The sequence below is a fragment of the Eptatretus burgeri genome, chromosome 13 (assembly GCF_056783735.1).
Source record: "Eptatretus burgeri isolate ZD-2024b chromosome 13, Ebu_testis_v1, whole genome shotgun sequence".
NCBI classification, from domain to species: Eukaryota; Metazoa; Chordata; class Myxini; order Myxiniformes; family Myxinidae; genus Eptatretus; species Eptatretus burgeri.
Genome location: NC_140973.1, coordinates 46208881 through 46231092, shown reverse-complemented (window position 1 = coordinate 46231092; position 22212 = coordinate 46208881). Strand labels below are relative to the sequence as shown.

Here is a 22212-nt window from a genome sequence, read left to right as displayed (position 1 = left end):
AATCTGTGAGCTTAAGTGTTACGTGGCACCACACAGGGGTGGTGCGGTGTTAATTAGCCGAGGGAGTAAGAATAAGTTCCCAGTGTGTGATTGCCCTCTGTGATTTTCCCTGTTTTTTTAACATTTCAAGCCAGGCAGTAAAGCTGGGAAACACGTCCCTGAAACCACATCAAACAGGAGAAGCCCCGCCTTCCCGGGTTTGGGGGCGAGCAGGCCACACCCCGGAGGCAGAGGATACAGAAGACAGAAGAGAAAGAGCACGGAGGAGAGGCTGGCACATTGCAAGGCGCTTCGGACTACTGCAGAGGACCTGAGATCGGTTGCACGTGTGGTTTGTGAGGGGCTTCCAACCGGATAGAAAGAGATCTGTGTGATCGAGGTCGAGGGCAGGCAGGCTTGCACACGTGTGGATCGTGGAAAGTTTCCGTCTGGATAGAATGGGAGATCAGCAGAGCACACACACACACACACACACACACACACACACACACACACACACACACACACACACACACACACACACACACACACACACACACACACACACACACACGCACACACACACACACGAGGTCGGTGTGAGGAACGAACGAGGTCGGTGGCACCTTTGGAAAGAGGAAGTCTGGCACATTTTGAGCCTTCGTGTGGAAAGCTGCTTGCGGATTTCCTGGTGTAAGTCTGCACTGCCACGAGAGGTGACAGCGCCATTTTGCATGTGCTGGTGGAAGCACTCCCCATTCCAAGTTCGACAAGGACCAGCTATGGGCCAAACTGAGTACCAGTATACTTAAAAAGGGGGGGGGGGTGGTTCTTTTCATTTTGCTTGACTTAGCTTGGTTCTTTTCATTTTGTGTCACCCTTTGTCTGTATTTGTTTTTTTGAGTTCGGCCTCGACTCTAAGAGTTGTCTGCCTCTTCTTAAGGAACCGTTCGGCCGTCCCCGGGGGATATCGGTGTTAACCACCCGGCACCACAATTTATGTCGGGAAGTTAACTTGGGCCGGCCACAATATACAGCTCTGGAAAAAATTAAGAGACCACTGCAAAATTATCAGTTTTTCTGGTTTTACTATTTATAGGTATGTGTTTGAGTAAAATGAACATTTTTGTTTTATTCTATAAACTGCTGACAACATTTCTCCCAAATTCCGAATAAAAATATTTTCATTTAAAGCATTTATTTGCAGAAAATGACAACTGGTCAAAATAACAACAAAGATTCAGTGTTTTCAGACCTCAAATAATACAAACAAAAAAAGTTCATATTCATTTTTAGACAACACAATACGAATGTTTTCACTTAGGAAGAGCTCAGAAATCAATATTTTGTGGAATAACCCTGATTTTCAATCACAGCTTTCATGCGTCTTGGCATGCTCTCCACCAGTCTCTCACATTGCTGTTGGATGGCCTTATGCCACTCCTGGCGCAAAAATTCAAGCAGCTCGGCTTTGTTTGATGGCTTGTGACCATCCATCTTCCTCTTGATCACATTCCAGAGGTTTTCAATGGGGTTCATGTCTGGAGAATGTCAGGTCAGGTTCGATCTGTGACCTGCTACAGGTACCATGTAAACCTGTACTAACCTGTTCCATGGTCGGGTTGTCGGCGACTAAACCGTCTCCCCCACCAGGTTTTCTGGTGAGGGGGGTGTTTGGATATGGACACCCAGCAGGATTAAAAACAAAACCTGTCAAAGGGGGGAGGAGCTCCTTGTGAGCCAACGGCCATCCATATCTAGTGCCCAACTGTGTCTGCAGACGTCCTCCTGCAGTTGGATTACTTCTTATTAGGAGGTTAGTGGCAGGATTTGCACTCCGGCCACCGTAAAACCCTTCATTCCGCAAAACGCAAAAACGCAAAAAAAATCTGAAAACCCACTCCGTGGGAGTACCTCCTGTGCAGCTTCCCTTCGCAGGGCAGCTCACTGGATGACGGGATTGGGGCAAAGCCTTCGGGACCCCCAATCTTTGATAGGAGGGAAACCACGGGGTAACATCCCTGGGTCAGATTGCGGGAGAGTGTGTCGGAGTGGTGCTGAGGTGTCGTCCACCAGACGGCGGTCTCCTTGGGTTAACCTGAGGCGGTCCCTTCGGGTGGGTGCCTGGAATGTCCTATCCCTAAGAGAGGATGATCACCTGTCTCTGTTATCATCTGAGCTCAAGCATTTGGACATCGGGATTGCAGCGAGATAATGGTGGGTGGTTACACCTACTATTGGTCTGGTCGCTCTGATGGTTACCATACCCAAGGAGTTGCTGTAGCTGTGTCCAAGAAGCTGACCCCAATGATAAGAGGTAACACCGGTCAACGAGCGTATTATGAGATTAAGGATTCATCACTCCTTAGGTGTCATTTCCCTGGTCTCTGTTTATGCTCCGACTGAGGCGAGTGATCTCACCGTGAAGGATGCATTCTACGCCACACTCGAGTCTGTGGTTGATCAGTGCCCCAGACGTGATACACTTCTAGTCTTGGGGGATTTCAATGCATCGACTGGAACTGATAGGGATGGTTATGAGGTGTGTGTTGGTCCCCATGGGTCAGGAACTATGAACCAGAATAGCACTAAGTTCCTTGACTTTGCAAGAAGTCATGGACTTAGGGTGGCTGGTTCATGGTTTCAGCGCCCACAAGCTCATCGCTGGACTTGGTATTCCAACGCTGGCGGTGTGGCAAAGGAGATTGACCACGTCCTCATTGACGGTCGTTGGAGGATGATCCAGAACTGCAGGGTCTACCGGAGTGCTCAGTTCCTCAATACTGACCACAGGCTTGTTGTAGCAACTCTAAAGCTTCACCTTAAATCCTGGAGAATGGTACCATCCCAGCCTAGGCTGGATGTTGCCAAGCTCAGGGATGAGAGAGTAGCTGAGGAGTTTGCGAACAGGCTGAGTGGACACTTGGGGGGGTCTGGGTGCTTTGGGGGGGTCCTGAAGAGTTGTGGAGCGCCTTCAAGACCACCGTCCTTGATGTTGCCGGTGGATGTCTTGGAACTCACCACAGGGCAAAGAAGAATTTTGTCTCTCAAGGGACACTGGATACCATTGACCAGAGTCACAGGGCCAGGCTGAATGGCAGAGCTGAGCTGTTCAGGGAGCTGAGGCGTAAAACTGTACGTGCACTGAGGGTGGACAAGGAGGCCTCACACAATGTGCGAGGAATCTGTGAGGGGGTAGAGCATCACCTGTGGACAGGTGATTCTCGTCCTGCTTACAGGGGAATTCGCGCATTACGTTCATCCAAGCCCATCCCTCGGAGCACTGCAGTTGAGCAGAGAGTGGTAGGCTCTTGACAGAGGAGTCTGAAGTGAAGGCCCGCTGGGCCGGTTACTTTGAGCGGTTGTACCAGGCTGATCCCCCAGTTGTCGAGTTGGACGTCAAGGGTGTTACAATCCCTGTTGCTGACCCTCGAATCAACTGTGGTCCACCTTTGCTTGTGGAAACACGGGCTGCGGTGAACCAGTTGAAACGGGGCAAAGCTCCAGGGATCTGTGGCATCCATGCCAAACTTCAAGGCTGGTGGAAATGCTGCACTCCTGTCGTTGCATGCAGTTTTGTGCTCTACCTGGAACACAGGCATCATCCCAACTGACTGGAAGAGGGGCCTTGTTGTCCCTCTTTGGAAAGGGAAGGGTGATCGCCAAGACTGCAACAACTACCGAGGGGTGACGCTACTCTCAGTGCCGGGCAAGGTCTTTGCTCGGATAATTCTTGATAGGGTTCGCCACCATCTGCTTGAGCACCAGCGCCCAGAGCAGTCAGGCTTTACACCAAAGAGGTCAACGATTGACCGTATCCTTGCCCTTCGTGTCCTCACGGAACGCAGACGAGAGTTTCAGCAGGGGCTGCTTGCAGCCTATGTTGATCTTTGTAAAGCGTTCGATTCAGTGATTCAGTCCTCCAGAGGATTCAGTCCTCTGGAGGATTCTTGGTCTTCGTGGGGTGCCACCAAAACTGATCGATCTGATGTCTGAACTCTACTCTGGTACTGAGAGTGCTGTGAAGTGTGGTGGTACCACCTCTGACTTATTTCCAGTTGTTACTGGAGTTCGTCAGGGATGTGTACTTGCCCCCACACTTTTCAGCACTTGTATGGACTGGATTTTCGGGAGGATGTCGGAGAGATCAAGTTGCGGTGCATCGTTTGGGAATGTCAAGATCTCGGACCTTGATTTTGCAGACGATGCAGTCATCTTTGCGGAGACTTTAGACATCATTTTGGGGGCCCTCGAGGTGCTGAATGAGGAGTCAGAGCCGCTGGGATTACGGGTTTCTTGGGTCAAAACTAAGATCCAGGCTTTCGGTGACATCTTGGATGCTGCTGTCCTGTCTGTGTCTGTTTGTGGTGAGGATGTTGAGGTCGTGGAGACATTCACTTACCTTGGCAGTGATATTCATGTCTCTGCTGGCTGCGAGTCAGAGGTCAATAGACGTCTGGGTCGGGCCTGGGGAGTCATGGATTCACTGGATCATGGGGTGTGGCGCTGCCGGTACCTGTGCGGGAGGACGAAAGTCCGAGTCTTCAGGTCCTTGGTACTTCCAGTCTTGCTCTATGGGTGCGAGACTTGGACTCTGACCAAGGATCTGAGACGGAGACTTAATTCCTTTGGTACCAGGTGTCTTCGGAGAATCCTTGGCTATCGCTGGTCGGATTTTGTGTCAAACGAGCGGTTGCTGAGAGAGACTCGGATGAGATTTGTTACCTGCATAGTCCGTGAGCGTCAGTTGCGGCTGTATGGACATGTGGCTCGTTTTCCTGACGCTGATCCTGCTCACCAGATTCTATCAGCGAGGGAGTCTCATGAGTGGAGGAGGCCAGTGGGCCGACCACGTGCCTCATGGTTGCAGCAGGTTGACCATCATCTCAAGGAGATGGGGATGGGCCTGGCATCTGCCTGGGGGATGGCCAGACGGAGGCCCCTGGAGTACCGGCGGAAAGTGGACGCAGCGACGCGCTGTTCTGGCACATGCTGCCATACCTGACCTGACCTGACCTGATTGGGCTGGCCATGACAGGGTCTTGATCTGATGGTCCTCCATCCACACCTTGATTTACCTGGCTGTGTGGCATGGAGCATTGTCCTGCTGGAAAAACCAATCCTCAGAGTTGGGGAACATTGTCAGAGCAGAAGGAAGCAAGTGTTCTTCCAAGCCAACCTTGTACGTGGCTTGATTCATGAGTCCCTCACAAAGACAAATCTGCCCGATTCCAGCCTTGCAGAAGCACCCCCAGATCACCGATCCTCCACCAAATTTCACAGTGGGTGCGAGACACTGTGGCTTGTCGGCCTCTCCAGGTCTCCGTCCGTCTCACCATTAGACGACTCGGTGTTGGGCAAAGCTGAAAATTGGACTCATCAGAGAAGGTGACCTTACTCCAGTCCTCTACGGTTCAATCCTTATGGTCTTTTGCAAACCTCAGCTTGGCTCTTCTTTGCTTCTCATTGATGAAGGGCTTTTTTCTCGCTTTACATGACTTCAGCCCTGCCCCGAGAAGACCGTTTCAAACCGTCCTCGCCGTGCACTTCACACCCCAGCTGCCGTTTGCCATTCTTTTTGTAGGTCACTTGATGTCATCCTATGGTTGTTGAGTGACATTCGAATGAGTTGGCAGTCATCCCGATCAGTGGAAAGTCGTTTTCGCCCTCTGCCAGTCTGTAGCTTTGTTGTCCCCACTGTCTGCTCCTTGACCTTGTTCTTATGAACCACCATCTTTGAAATTTTAAGGATGGAAGCAACGTAACGCTTACTGTATCCCTCTGCCAGTAAAGCCAGAATTGAACCCTTCTTTTCCTCACTCAAAACTTTTCTTTTCAACTCTTTTGGCATGTTCAATAGTTTTTTTTTAATTCCAATTACTTTTGAGGTACTACTAGCACTGTTTTTGCCATCCAGCTGGTCTTATTGCAAGAGGATAGTGATGACCACAGCAGTGGTTTTTATACTTTTCCTTGGTAAATAAGATTCGGTTCAGGTGATCACCTAATCAGTGCCTCATTAAGTAGAATGAGGTGTGTGTGTTGGAATTCAACAGACACTGGAATGGAATGGCAGTCATACATGTAGAGATACTGATTGAAATTTTTTTTGGAGTGGTCTCTTATTTTTTTTCCAGAGCTGTCTATATATGAAGACCACAAGAGGAAAACCAGAGATGTCAGGATAAGTCAATATTGAAGAAACTGAAAAACAAAGTTTCAAGACTTTGGTGGACTGTTTAATAACTGTCATATAGATTTCTTTTCCAGTAAAAGGAAGAGTGATCATTGGCCAATCAAATTAAGCATGTAGCATTTGCCAAGCTTCTGTGTTATTTAATTTAAGAGCAAAGAATGAATCAATGTTGCAAACTGACATCACTGGTTATTCCCTTGTTTAATAATTGCCATGCAATTTTAACCTAGGATGTGTAGCAAATTCATGCTTGTTGGTTATTAGCATACATTACATGACTGGTGATCACAGATTTTTTTTTCAACATTAAACGGTCATTGTTTTTTTTGTTTGATTGGTGTTCAATGCCATACTCAAGGGTATTTTGCTTATATGATGACGGATTCTCCATTTCTTACACCGTACTACTTAATATGATGGAAAACCGGGAGGAAACCAAGGATAAACCACCCCCGCGATAGCCGAAGTCACGTCATGTTACTCCCTCATATACCTAAGCAGGTTGATTGGGCGGTGGGTACATCGAATGAGGATGGCTACTCAGACGCGCTAACCATTAAGCCACGGCGTGGGTCCCATAAAAGTCACAATAAAGGTTTGACCAGGCTTGAACCACGATATGCACCAACTACGGAGCCCATGATATAACCAAATAGGCTATTGTAGTGCTCAGAGTTTATGCTGTGAAAGTTTTACAACCTTTCATTTTTTAGTTTCTCAACTCTGAATATTATGGTGGAACAGTTAACATGAATGAAAGGGAGATAACCAGGAGTAAAGTACTGACAACTCTGGGTTTCTACTTGTTCAGCTTTGACAACACTTGTTTTTTCATTGCACGGCTAAACTTTATACCATATAAATTATGTGACACCCCTGGTTATTTGTTAAAGTAATATTGTGAGAGGAAACCTTATGTTGCCAACTATTGGCAGGTGCAATAACCCTGAAATTTATAAAAAGTGACATCTCTGGTTTTCCCCTTGTGGTCTTCATATATTTACATGTTTATATTTCTGGCTACTGTCAAACTTCTTCAATATTTGTCACTCTATTATGCTTGTTACCTCTGCCACCCAAGATGGACAGAGGTTATGTATTCACCCCTGTTTCTTTGTCTCTGAGCAGGATATCTCAAAACGTTATGGACGATTTGGATGAAACTTGGGGTATGTGACAAGGATTAATTTATTAGATTTTGGTGAACATCAGGATCCACATCCAGATCTTCACCAAAATCAAATTTATTTATTTACGCTTACCCACCACCACCTCCCAAGGTGTGTGTGTGTGTGTGTGTGTGTGTGTGTGTGTGTGTGTGTGTGTGTGTGTGTGTGTGTGTGTGTGTGTGTGTGTGTGTGTGTGTGTGTGTGTGTGTGTGTGTGTGTGTGTGTGTGTGTGTGTGTGTGTGTGTGTGTGTGTGTGTGTGTGTGAAATCTTGATTAAATTGCAGTACTGCATTACCCGTGGCTAAAAAAAAAAATGCAGCGTTTTCCGAGAATCGTGTCATCGACAGTTGTGTAGTGGGCATCAGTCTATTGTGCAATGGGTTTAAGAAATAAACTTCTGGAAACTTCCAGTTTCCTGGTTGTGGTTGCTTTCCTTGATCCTCTCAGGGATCCAGCCACTTCCAAAAGCTAAGTAATCATTCCGGTTTAGTCTGTGGTACTGTCAATTTTGTTTTCCCCGTTTGTGTCGATTGTTCTTCGTAATGAGTGCCAACTCCTCATGGTCATTCTGTTAATTTACATCCTGCGTCTCAGGATCGGATAGTTTTCGGCCTACGCAATTTTTTTCCCGAACTGTAACCCATACCCACTCACCGTGTCATCCCCTCTGTCCAATTATTCATCACCAACACTTTAATTCCTTCCTTCTACCTTAATGTTTAATAAAAAAGTGACCAAAAAGAAAAAACTTTTTTACCTTACATTTTGTCTATCCCGCTTTCTGTTAAACACGTGTTCGACATGCCCTACCTCCTTACCCACGTCTTGCTACATATTCATCAAATCCCTCATTTCCGTGTCCCTCCACCCCATGTCTCTCCCTCTCTTTGCTTGATTCATGCCCCGTCCCCTCTCTGCTTCCTCCAACATCCCACCCCCTCTGCTTTCCCTGGCATCCCACACCCCCTCTGCTCCCCCCAACATTCTGCCCCTCTATGCTTCTGCTGGCGTCCTGCCCCCTCTGCTTCCCCTGGCGTCCTGCCCCCTCTGCTTCCCCCGGCGTCCTGCCCCCTCTGCTTCCCCCGGCGTCCTGCCCCCTCTGCTTCCCCCGGCGTCCTGCCCCCTCTGCTTCCCCCGGCGTCCTGCCCCCCTCTGCTTCCCCCGGCGTCCTGCCCCCTCTGCTTCCCCCGGCGTCCTGCCCCCTCTGCTTCCCCGGCGTCCTGCCCCCTCTGCTTCCCCGGCGTCCTGCCCCCTCTGCTTCCCCCGGCGTCCTGCCCCCTCTGCTTCCCCGGCGTCCTGCCCCCTCTGCTTCCCCCGGCGTCCTGCCCCCTCTGCTTCCCCCGGCGTCCTGCCCCCTCTGCTTCCCCCGGCGTCCTGCCTCCCTCTGCTTCCCCCGGCGTCCTGCCCCCTCTGCTTCCCCTGGCGTCCTGCCCCCTCTGCTTCCCCTGGCGTCCTGCCCCCTCTGCTTCCCCTGGCGTCCTGCCCCCTCTGCTTCTTGCCCCCTCTGCTTCCCCCGGCGTCCTGCCCCCCACTGCTTCCCCTGGCGTCCTGCCTCCCTCTGCTTCCCCCGGCGTCCTGTCCCCCACTGCTTCCCCCGGCATCCTGCCCCCCACTGCTTCCCTGGCGTCCTGCCCCCTCTGCTTCCCCCGGCATCCTGCCCCCGCTTCCCGTCCCATCTCCACTTCCCCCGGAGTCCCGCCCCCTCTCCGCTTCCCCTCCCATCTCCACTTCCCCCGGCGTCCCGCCCCGTCTCCGCTTCCCCCCCCATCTGCGCTGCCCCCGGCGTCCTGCCCCCTCTCGCTTCACCTGGCGTCTCGCCCCCTCTCCGCTTCCCCCGGCGTCCCGCCCCCTCTCCGCTTGCCCGGGCGTCCCCCCCTCTCCGCTTCCCCCGGCGTCCCCCCTCTCCGCTTCCCCCGGCGTCCCCCCTCTCCGCCTCCCCCGGCGTCCTGCCCCCCTCTGCTTCACCTGGCGTCCTCCCCCTCCTTGCTTTCCCCAGCATCCTGCCGCAAGCTACCATGTCATGTGAAGACTGGTTCTTCATTTCCACCTCTCCTGATATTACTATTGCCAGCGAATCTTTCCACATAAGTTTGCTTTCACTTTGCTACAGATTTATTCCATCTTCTCTGCAGATGTCATACCCATCCTCCCACCCTTGATACCCAGAATTCTGTGGTAAGGCAGTTGCCTTCAAACAAATTTCCTTCTCTTCCTGGAAGGCAAATCAAACTGAAGGCAACCTTAGATCATTCCACAAAGCCAGAACAAGTGTGTCCACTTTCACAAAAGCCAGAAATCAATATCTGGCAAACCTCAAGGCTGAATTCTTAAACCTGTCTCCTTCTTCAAAGACCTGGTGGCACCTTGTCAAGTCTGTCTCTGGAGTATGCTCACCCTCCATCCCAATCCGTCACTTCAAATGGCACTACAGCTGACTCTGCTCATGAGAAGGCCGAATGCCTCAATTCTGTTTGCTACCAAATGTGTGCTCAGCCACTCAATTCGTATACATACACTACCCTTTAATACCCAACTGCTCCTGGATACCATGTATTTCTCGCCTGAGAAGGTGGAGAGGTTTCTAGAAAGCCTCGACTGCGATTCTGTGACAGGCCCAGACGGCATCAGTGAATGTGTCCGAAAAACCTGCTCCGCCACTCTTGCCGATCATTCTCTCTAGGTTCGTTTCCGTCTGCCTGGAGGTTAGCCAACATCACTGCAACACAGAAACGGAACAAAAACGGATCCTCTTAAGTGCAGATGTATTCACTTTCTTCCAATTACACGGAAGGTCATGGAATCTCACATTGCAGTTGACATAAAACACTTCCTTTTCTCCAATGGCCTTTTCCCAGATCATCAGTTCAGTTTCAGACCCAGTAATGCTACCCTGGGCATACTGCTTCTTCCCTCCCAACAATGGATGGAAGCCCTCACTCTCAGGCTAAGGACATCATGGCTGATGGCCATCTCTGTGGATATATCTTGAACATTTGATACAGTCTGGCATCCCACCTTGATCTCCCAACTCTCTGCTTGTGGCATCAAAAACCACATCCTGCTTATGGCATCCCAAACCACGTCCTGCATTCAGTGTCTAGCTCTTCACAGGATATTCTCATCTCCTCTCCCTGTCAAGGCTGGAATGCCCTGAGACAGCGTCTTGGGCCCAGTGTTGTTGCTCATCGCAATCAATGATCTTTCTCATTCCCTGGAAAATCCTGCTTATAGCTTTGCTGATGACTCCACCCTCTGCAGTATCATCCTTGAGATAGGCAGGCAGCAGCCTCTTAACTCCCTGCAGACCTTGACTGAATCACGAGCTGGTCCAACACTACACACAGTCTGCCAGTAACCGACTTGCAGGAAAACCCATAAAATCCAGCTCACTGCTCACCTCCACTCATTTGGTCCTCTTTTCTCATACTCGTGGAACCAACTTCTCCAATCTGTTCAGTTCCATTATTCTATCCAGGGCTTTAAGATAGCCGTTCACCATGACCTCAGGTCACCCCCATCCATACTCATCTCTTTTACCCCAAATGACCCCATTCCCAAGCACTCCCTTTTTCCAGGTAATGGTGATTTTTTATCCCACCTCTCCCTCACCAATTTTAATTTGTGACTTGTCAGTTGGTTTGTTCCTTTTTGTTTCATCCCCGTTTTCCCCTTCCTCTTCTTGCTGCATTTCATTCAGCTTATGTACAGCTTGTTCACCCCCATGTGTTATTTCCCCCCTCCCCTTGGTCTCACTCTCACTTCTCCTCCGTTATTGGCATTTCCCCATTTCCATTTTGTTCCAATCCATTCTCCTCCAGCCAAGGGCATCGATCCAAGATAAAATGTGTGGGGGGGGGGACAGGTAACTGGACCCTTCTCCCAAGGTGTGCCCAGGCAATAGATCACCACGACAACTGCTCCCCATGAATCGATTAGGCGACATGAACAATGGACCTTAACGATTTTTTTCAGTTCCAGATACGGTATATACAGTGTATTAATACATGTACACATACATATACTGTACTCTATCCAAATAGAGTGTGACAGTTCGGAACATTGGAAACGAATGTATTTGCCAACTCGTGGGGATACAGTGCTGCCAACTGATCACTGCGATGTGGCAAACGATGAGATGGTTTAGTCTTTGTTGACTCATCGTACTTCTCAGCCAGGTTTTCAGACGCCTGAATGGGCTGAAGGAGCGCTCAGCCGAGCAGGAGCTTGCTGGGGAGATCATGAGCAATCGAAGCAACCGTTCAACCTGCGGGAACAATTGGCGCACCTCCGGTACCATCTTTTGGAAGATGGCTTGGTAATCCTGAATACAGGAACCAGTCTACTGCTTCTTGAAGAAAAGCAATTCTTCTTTCAGACTCTCTGACAATTCTGGATAAATAGTAACGGTGTCAGGGTCATACTCTCCAGAGAGTAACATCTCTGCGAGGCTGCCGTACCATTGCAAGTCTGTAGAGGTGAAGTAGGTAGTAATGTTTGACGTAGCTGAATCGAGCGCCGCGAAATTCCTAGTTTCCTTTTCAGCCATGTACACTGTATGAGTGTGAGCGACAGAGCTGCAGTCAGTGGGTGTGAGCGGCCAGCCAGCGCCGTGTGTAGAAGAGACGGTGCATATAGGGGGCGACGGTAGTGTACATCATGTACACTACCGTCACCCCCAATATGCACCGTTCAGTACATGAGGTATATCCACAGCGTGGGGCTGCATGGTATAATGACAAGAATAGCAACGAAGACTTATCACAGCGTACCAACAGCTATTGCTTGATTTTTTGCATTTTTCAAATAGGCATGGGACTCGAAATGTGGGGGGGACATGTCCCCCCCCCACCCGGGATTGACGCCCATGCCTCCAGCTCTCCTGTGAGCCTTTACCACATGTACAAAACTAGAGGGGGAGCACTTGGTAGAGTGCAAAACCTCCGCCGCCAATACTGCTGGGTCAAAACGGATCAGACTCTACTGAACCACGATTGAATAAACTAAACTAGATCGACGCGCATGTAGAAATGCCAAAAAAATAGAAATTTTTTTGAAAAAAAAGGTGCAAAATTTCTGGGGTGTTTTTTCGAACAAATTTTTTTGGGGGGGGGGTTGGAAATCACTTAAAGCATGTAGAAATGCAAAAAAAAAAATTCAAATATTTTTCAAATAAAATCGAATTTTTTTTGAAAAAAGTTCCAAATTTTGTTTTTTTTTTCTCTAACAAATTTTTTTTTTGGTTGGAAATCACTTAAAACATGTAGAAATGCAAAAACAAAAATTAGAATATTTTTTCAAAATGGCCACCATAGCGGCCATATTGGACTTTGGACCAAGTCCAAAATATAATGGCATGATCCTTGGACCACACCTAACCCCCCCGCCAAGTTTCCTCGAAATCCGTCCAGGAGTTTTTCCGTAATACTGTTCACAAACAAACAAACAGACGGGTGAAAACAGTAACCGTCCATCTTCGATGGCGGAGGTTAACTAGAGGGGGAGCACTCGGGAGAGTGCAAAACCTCCGCCGCCAATACTGCTGGGTCACTCAAGTGAACCTTATATCTTATTCATTAAATATGATGTCAACAGTGCTCACAGAGTTGTAGTTCTTTTCTCCATTTTTTTTTGGGGGGGGGGGTTGGAAATCACTTAAAACATGTAGAAATGCAAAAAAAAAATTTTTCTAACAATTTTTTGGGGGGGTTGGAAATCACTGAAAACATGCAGAAATGCAAAAAAAAGTTTTTTTCTCTAACAATTTTTTTGGGGGGTAACAATTTTGGGGGGGGGGGGTTGGAAATCACTTAAAACATGTAGAAATGCAAAAAAAGTTTTTTTATCTAACAATTTTTTTGGGGGGGGTAACAATTTTGGGGGGGGGGGGTTGGAAATCACTTAAAACATGTAGAAATGCAAAAAAAAACAAACATTTTCTCGAACAATTTTTTTGGGGGGGTTGGAAATCACTTAAAACATGTAGAAATGCAAAAAAACAATTCTCTATTTTTTGGGGGGGGGTAACAATTTTTTGGGGGGATTGGAAATCACTTAAAACGTGTAGAAATGCAAAAAAAAAAATTCTCGAACAATTTTTTTTTTGGGGGGGGGGGGGGGAACCAAGTCCAAAATTTAATGGCATGATCCTTGGACCATACCTAACCCCCCACAAAGTTTTGTCGAAATCCGTAGAGGAGTTTTTCCGTAATACTGTTCACAAACAAACAAACAAGCAGTCATGGACTGGTACTTACGAAATCGTCAACTTGACCTCTGACCTTGTCTAATAAAAGCTGTCTCTAGAGAAGGTAGCGACGCAAACCAGAAGTTTCTACGATGATTCTGTACCAAACCATCAAAAATTGAATGTTTTGGATGTTTGACCTCACTGTGACCTTGACCTTTGACAGATTTTGACCAAAATCTAATCAGCACGAGCCATCACCCTCCTGAATCACATGGTGTAATTTGACATTGGCAGCTCCTTCCGTTCGAGTTATCTGTACCAAACCATCAAAAATCGAATATTTGACCTCACTGTGACCTTGACTTTTGACCGATTTTGACCAAAATCTAATCAGCACTAGCCATCACCCTCCTGAATCACGTGGTGTAATTTGACATTGGTAGCTTCTTCCGTTCTCGAGTTATCGTGCCTACAAACAAACAAACAGAAACGGAAGTCATCAATATACTTATATTACGAAATCTTTAGATTTCGTAAGTGACAAACAAACAAAAGAAAGGGGTGAAAACAGTAACCTCCATCCATCTTCGAAGATGGCGGATGTTAACAAGAAAGGCACTCGGTAGAGAGTCTACCTCCACCACGTAAAGCCTGATCCATGAGAACATATTGGGCCCAATATATTTTTGAAATATCATGCGATATATCGTTTTCGGCCCCATCTCTCAATGGTGAAGAATCACTTAAAAAAATAAATAATTCTCGCATCCAGCTCCGGATCTTCATCAAATTCGAATCAATTTGATGAGGTCACACACCCAACCTGTCCAGCAAGTTTCATCCGAATCCGTCCACAACTTTTTGAGACATCGTACTATTGTTGTGTCGCATTGTGGAATTGTAATGTGGTGTCATTCATTCTTCATTGTTGTTCTTCTTCTTCATCCATCACAATCCCACAACAAAACTAAAATGTCAAAAGATGTCGTGATGGTAATCCATAAGACAATTGTGGTGTCGTATTGTGGCAACGTAATGTGGTGTCATTCCTGCCTCGTTTGGTTGTTTTTTTTTGAGATTTCATCCATATTTTTACATTCTTACCCTCGCCGAAGAATTTGTTCGTTTTTTGTTTGTTTGTCCGCACAGAACTTTTGTGTTTTTCTCTGCAACCGCTTGTCGGATTGACTGTGCCTGTCATCCTCCTGAGGTCAGCAAAATGAGCGCCAGCTTGCTGGTATTCTGTGTCGGAGTGGCGACCCGTCCAGGATTGTGCCCAATAGCCAAAGAGACTGCTTAGACAGCACCAATGTATGGTCCCAATGGATGGATGGATGGATGGATGGATGGATGGATGGATATTAGTTTTGCCCTATCCCTCAATGGTGAAGAATCACTTAAAAAAAATTATCGGATCTGGATCTGGATCTTCACCAAAATTGAATCAATTCTTCCTTGTCACACACCAAACGTGTCCACCAAGTTTCATCCGAATCCGTCCACAACTGTTTGAGGTATCGTGCTATATATCATGTTTAGCCCTATCTCTCAATGGTGAAGAATCGCTTAAAAAAAAAATCAAGTAATTGGATCCGGATCTGGATCTTCACCAAAATCTAATCAGTTCGTCCTTGTCACACACCCAACCTGTCAACAAAGTTTTGTTTGAATACGTCCATAACATTTTGAAATATCCTGCTCAGACAGACAGACAGAGACAGAGAGGGGTAAAAACATAACCTCCTTTACCCTCGGTGGCGGAGGTGAAAAGAAAACACACCAAAACAAAGCTGGTTGGTGCCACCCCTTCAGGGATGATTCCGTGGCATTATTCAATGCAAGATGGAGGGGGTGTGCAGACTGTGAAAGCACCGTATTCAACTCTCAGACACTGGGCCTCAGCCTATCCATGCTGGGCATCCATATACCAATCGTAACTTCAATACCATAACACTACCGCAAATCTCGATCCGTGCCATGAGACATCCTCAAACACCACCATTATCTGTCAATATACAACACTTCAAGTGTTGACATCAAGTCTCAGGAGTGGGATATCACTTCTGTATGCTCTTCCTCCCATGTACCAAGATGTATAACGAGAGGATACTATACCAGGAATTCCAACCATTTCTCCAGAAACTGCTACAATGAACTCTTTTGTGTTTTCAAGTCGGAGCATTTTAGTTCACAAGTACAAATAGGCTTCTTATTCTTATTCGGTATGCAGGACATGGCTGCGAGTAGCATAAGAGGCTGAGGGTGCGGCTATACTGCTGATGCAACACCCTATGTAGGTCAGGGCAGCAATTGGGAATTTGGCCAATGTGCCAGCGATAGCTCGCCTACTCTTCGTGAAGGACGCTGTGGGAACTAACATCCACAAATTAATGCCAGCAGATGGGATGCCCAGTTCATCCGAAGGATGACACATACAATGATGCCTCGCTCTGCCAAATAGACAGCAGGATGACAGTTTGTAGCTGGACCGAAATTCAAACCCAGGCTAGATGGCTCAGAGGCGAGTGTGCATACCTATAGAGCAGTGTTTCTCAACCTTTTTACCCTTGTGGAACCCTTGAAATAGTTTTCATGTCTCAGGGAACCCCTGCATAAAAATTATTATATACCATTATTAATATCTAGCTCTTTTATATTTTTATCATAGTTCACGTGGTAAATATAATATATTTTTTTCGGATACCTGGTTTAAGGAAAAAATGACCCCCTTTTTGTCAAATTTATTGGCAATGAGACAGACCATGTCATCATTGGTGATGTCATCACGTACAGGCCATGTGCAGTGTTCAATGACGAGTCGTTATTCCGGGCGTCCATCGCGCATCGTGCTTCGAGTGGGTGACGTCATCACGTACAGGCCGTGTGCCGTGTTCAATGACGAGTCGTTATTCCGGGCGTCCATCACGCTTTGTGGTTGTTATAATATAACATTCCCTATTGTTGTTATAATTGTAAATAATATAAGAGGTTGAAGCCTCTATTACAATAACCAAGGAGTTTCCAACAATATGCCGTACGTGTATAGTAAAATTACGAATATTAAATCAAACAAAAACTACTCAAAAATACATTAGCCTATTTATTACTGTTTCTCGTGGAACCCCTTGCGACCTCTTGCGGAACCCTAGGGTTCCGGGGAACCCCGGTTGAGAAACACTGCTCTCGAGTCTAGAGTATAGACCATCCTGCCAGCCCACAAATAGGCTTTATCATTTGACAAATCAAGTGGTGGTAATAAGCAAGGAAATCTCCTCTGGATAACCATAAATTATAAAAGCAAAGGGATATAACTATTTTCACGCGATGCAAGTTTTTTTTTTTCCTCATACAACGAAATAAAGAACAGCAAACGGAACATCTTGTTGTAGCCGTCAGGTCGTCCCAGTTGCCTGGTACGAATCCCGGTAAGCCACACCAAAGCAGCCATGATGGCAGACTGATTCGGTCCTCCCAGGCCAGATTATGTCTCATAACCACGATACCGTGCAAAGTGGGACAAGCGAGCCAGTAGATATGCTGTGCTGATTTGGTGCTGTACCGATTTAGTGCCGTGCGCCTGATCTCAATTAACGACCGAGCGGAGTCGCAAGGCGCACGCACGGACGTGTTATGGACGCTGAACACACATCATCTAATATGTCTTAACGGATGTGCACAATTGCAACCCCGATCAGAACCACCCAAATTCACTTGGAGACCAAGTGGTTTTAGAGTGAAATCAAGAACACGGGGGATGGGAATATGTGACAAGCAATAACAATTAGTAATAAACAATGAATACCACTTAACCATCACCGTAAACGTGCCGACGAAACAATGAACAAATAGCAGTTTCTTACTTATTGGGCCCAGTCATTTCACGAGAGACAGACAATAGCAAGGGATCGACAAGACAGAGAATATCCCGGCGATGCATGGCAGGACACTGCAAGACCTTGAAGAGGCACAAGCAGGAACCGAGCCAACTGCCTTGCTGCAGTCCGATCGGGTCCGAGAAAAGGAGAGAGTGGACATGGCTGGAAGGGTGGAGCATGGTGAAGTGCAGCGCTGAAAGGATGTCAGTAAGATGGAAAAAGTCCTGCAGTCTCGCACTCAGTCTCACGCTTCTCTCCTACCTCCCACCACCCACTATTATAGGTTGCCCACACCTTCTGCCGTGATGCACTTCAACCCTCCCTTCTTGGGTGCTATTGGCCCTTGGCCCAGTTTGATGGGTCAAGGCTCTACCTCCCCCTTCCCCGACTTGTCACACAGACGCTCGAGAAGGACGATGCGGCGCCTCGGCATCTTCTGCCCAAACTCGCACTTGATGGCCTACCAAGTCGCTTCAGAGGGACATAAAAGACAGATTACAAAGGAAAGAACATTAAAAAGGGGTGATTAAGGGATGGCGGTTTTAGACAAATATTGGGGAGGGTGGACGACATCTTTCTATCCATGAAACGACACATATCTACGATCACAACTAAATTACCTCAAGCTTATGCTAATACATTTAATACAGGAAATAACAAACCTATCCAATACAAAGTTAGATCCCCAAAGTCATTCCCGCAACAATATGTTACCTGTTTTAGCAATGAGTAATTAAAGTGAGTGCAGAAGGACAAATGGTTCACAAAACAAATAAATGAACAAGACATAAATAACTTCACAATTTAGAGCTCTTCCTGTTCTGTATCCACCGTCAGCTGTCAGTTCAGTACAGTACAAAAAAATACAAGGAACTTGTATATCGGAGGAGACCATTTGGCCCATCATGCTTTGTCAACATCACATTAATTCAATCTATTAGTTTATCGACTTAATTTCACTGGGAGGGATAAGAACAGTGGGACAGGCACAGGGGACATCACAATCACTACCAGGTACACAATCACTCATTCACACCCTAAACTATCTACAAGTCCTACCAATGTCATTGCATGCCTCTATCTCCTATGTTTCGAGGTACCTATCTAATTCCAGTTTAAACCCATCTCCCGTTTCTGCTTCCACTTCCTTTCCAGTAAGACTATTCCATGTATTAACTACTCTATGAAAGACCACTGCCTCTATGAAAGCCTGGTGTTGGCGTAGTGGTTAGGGTAGCGGCTTGGGATCCAAAAGGTCCTGAGTTCAAGCCCCGTTGGCTGCTTGAATTAATACACACCAGGAGGTTGACTCAGCCTGTCATCCTTCCGAGGTCGGCGAAGTGAGTACCAGTGTACTGGGCCCGGTGTATGCCCCGGTTGAAATAGGTTTACCATATTCCTGTGTCGCAAGAGGCGACCAGGGTTGCGTCAGGAAGGGCATCCGGCGTAAAACCTGTGCCAAATCATTATGCGGATCATAACGAGAAGAAAAAGAAGAAGAAGAAAAAGAAGAAGAAAAAGAAAAAGAAAAAGAAAAAGAAAAAGAAAAAGAAAAAGAAAAAGAAAAAGAAAAAGAAAAAGAAAAAGAAAAAGAAAAAGAAAAAGAAAAAGGAAAAGGAAAAGGAAAAGGAAAAGAAAAAGGAAAAGGAAAAAAGAAAAGAGAAAAAGAAAAGAGAAAAAAGAAAAGAGAAAAAAGAAGAAAAGAGAAAAGAGAAAAGAGAAAAAGAAGAAAAGAAGAAGAAAAAGAAAAAGAAAAAGAAGAAGAAAAAGAAGAAGAAAAAGAAAAAGAAAAAGGAAAAGGAAAAGAAAAAGGAAAAGGAAAAAGAAAAAGAAGAAAAAAGAAGAAGAAAAAGAAGAAGACAAGAAAAAGGAAAACAGAAGAAAAAGAAGAAGAAAAAGAACAAGAAAAAGAAAAAAGAAGAAGAAAAAGAAAACGAAAAGAAGAAGAAAAGAAGAAGAAAAGAAGAAGAAAAAGAAGAAGAAAAAGAAGAAGAAAAAAAGAAAAGAGAAGAAGAAAAAGAAGAAGAAAAAGAAGAAGAGAAAAGAAAGAAAAAAGAAGAAGAAAAAGAAAACGAAAAAGAAGAAGAAAAAGAAGAAGAAAAAGAAAAAGAAAAAGAAAAAGAAAAAGAAAAAGAAAAAGAAGAAGAAAAAGGAAAAGAAAAAGAAAAGAGAAAAAGAAAAGAGAAAAAAGAAAGAGAAAAAGAAAAGAGAAAAAAGAAAAGAGAAAAAGAAAAGAGAAAAAGAAAAGAGAAAAAGAAAAGAGAAAAAGAAAAGAGAAAAAGAAGAAAAGAGAAAAAGAAAGAGAAAAAGAAAAGAAGAAAAAAGAAGAAGAAAAAGAAGAAGAAAAAGAAGAAGAAAAAAAGAAAAGAAGAAAAAAGAAGAAGAGAAAAAGAAGAAAAGAAGAAGAAAAAGAAGAAGAAAAGAAGAAGAAAAAGAAGAAGAAAAAGAAGAAAAAAGAAGAAGAAAAGAAGAAGAAAAAGAAGAAGAAAAGAAGAAGAAAAAGAAAAGAGAAAAGAAGAAAAGAAGAAAAAAAGAAGAAGAGAAAAGAAGAAGAAAAGAAGAAGAAAAAGAAGAAGAAAAGAAGAAGAAAAGAGAAAAAAGAAGAAGAAAAAGAAGAAGAAAAAGAAAAGAGAAAAAGAAAAGAGAAAAAGAAAAGAGAAAAAGAAAAAGAGAAGAAAAGAAAAAGAAGAAGAAAAAGAAGAAGAAAAGAAGAAGAAAAAGAAGAAGAAAGAAGAAGAAAAAGAAGAAGAAAAAGAAGAAGAAAAAGAAGAAGAAAAGAAGAAGAAAAAGAAGAAGAAAAGAAGAAGAAAAAGAAGAAGAAAAGAGAAAAGAGAAAAGAAGAAGAAAAGAGAAAAGAGAAAAGAGAAGAAGAAAAAGAAGAAGAAAAAGAAGAAGAAAAAGAAGAAGAAAAAGAAGAAGAAGAAGAAGAAGAAGAAGAAGAAGAAGAAAAAGAAGAAGAAGAAAAAGAAGAAGAAGAAGAAGAAGAAGAAGAAGAAGAAGAAGAAGAAGAAGAAGAAGAAGAAGAAGAAGAAGAAGAAGAAGAAGAAGAAGAAGAAGAAGAAGAAGAAGAAGAAGAAGAAGAAGAAGAAGAAGAAGAAGAAGAAGAAAAGAAGAAGAAGAAAAGAAGAAGAAAAGAAGAAGAAAAAGAAGAAGAAGAAGAAGAAGAAGAAGAAGAAGAAGAAGAAGAAGAAGAAGAAGAAGAAAAAGAAGAAGAAAAAGAAGAAGAAAAAGAAAAAGAAGAAGAAAAAGAAGAAGAAAAAGAAAAAGGAAAAGAAGAAGAAGAAGAAGAAGAAGAAGAAGAAGAAGAAGAAGAAGAAGAAGAAGAAGAACCCTCAGACAGCAGCCCATAGTGCTGTTGCTGTCCATCTTACTGAAAAACTTTCCATATTTTCTCTACACCCATTATCATCTTGAACATCTTCAGATCCCCTCGTAATCACCTCCTATCTCATGTATAAAGCCCTGTCTCCTTCAGTCACTCAATATTTAGTCTAACCCCGGAATTAATCTTGCCGCTATATGCTGAACCCTCTCTATGGTAGCTAGGTTTTGTTCATTGCTTTATAAAAGAGACAAGGATTATTTCAATGTTTATACCCAATAGAGTATTAATGGCCACATAGGTACAATATACCAACCTGGATTGAATTTCCAAAGGTCATCAAAGTGATAGTCCATTAGAGCATTGTAGCCACCAAAGATGTACAACTCGCCATTGTATGTGTCTGCAAATACAAAAAAAAGCAGCATGTTTAGCCAAGGGTTATCAGGGTACCTATCGTCATACTGTGAATTCTGCAGCAAGCACAGGTATGAATATATTCACCCAGAGAAATCAGGGAAAATGGTGGAGGCAGGACTTAATATCTTGGACAATGAAAACCACACTCTACTGTCATCATCCAACCACAAGCACTGTTATAACTGAAGCCAGTCACATTTGCCCTCAAGAAAGAATACAAGTACATCTGCGCAATGCAATAAGTAGGCTGTAATGAAGGTAACTCTGTTGTCGATTAAACAGAAATTATTTCATGACCATACCAAAGAAGAATCCCAAACGGATGTGCTGCATAGTGAACTAGAACGGCATGCTGTAGAGCACATACCTCCGCCAGGCTGAACAGTTTACTTTCCATATCCCACTGATAGGCTGGATCTGGATCCAGACCTGAACAAAATGTAATCGGCTTGTTCCTGTCACATACTGAACTCATCCACCTAATTTTATCACAACTCGTTCACAACTTTTTGAGACATAATGCGCTATATAATTTTTGGGCCCATCTCTCAATGGCAAAACAAAAAAAAAAATCACTTAAATTTTTTTTTTAATTCTTGTATCCAGAACCAGATCTTCACAAAAATTGGATCCATTCTTTCTTGTCACACCTAACGTGTCCACCAAGTTTCATACAAATCCATTAATAACTTTTGAGATATCGTGCTATATGTCGTTTTCAGCTATCAGTTTATCGACTTTTTTATTTTTAGTGATTCGGCACCATTGAGTGATAGGGCTGAAAACGACATCTTCTTCTTCTTCTTTCGGCTGCTCCCGTTAGGGGTCGCCACAGCGGATCATCCGTATGATCCGCATAGTGATTTGGCACATGTTTTACACCGGATGCCCTTCCTGACGCAACCCTAGTCGCCTCTTACGACACAGGGATATGGTACACCTATTTTAACCGGGGTATACACCGGCCCAGTATACTGGTACTCATTTCGCCGACCTCGGAAGGATGACAGGCTGAGTCAACCCCCTGGTGTATTAATTCAGTGGCCCAACAGGGCTTGAACTCA

The 22212-nt window shown here is 45.1% G+C and overlaps 1 protein-coding gene across 2 annotated transcripts in view; it reads right to left on the bottom strand.

Annotated features, from left to right (window-relative positions):
• KLHDC3 (kelch domain containing 3) overlaps window positions 1-22212 on the bottom strand; it is a 70429-nt gene that overhangs the window by 32491 nt on the left and 15726 nt on the right. For both annotated transcript variants that reach the window (XR_015050751.1, XM_085852293.1), the window contains exon 7: window positions 21045-21131. Coding sequence is in view for 1 of the 2 variants with exons in the window: in XM_085852293.1 (XP_085708419.1) it covers window positions 21045-21131 (87 nt within the window). In the remaining variant the exon portion in view is untranslated. The remainder of the gene's footprint in view (window positions 1-21044; window positions 21132-22212) is intronic.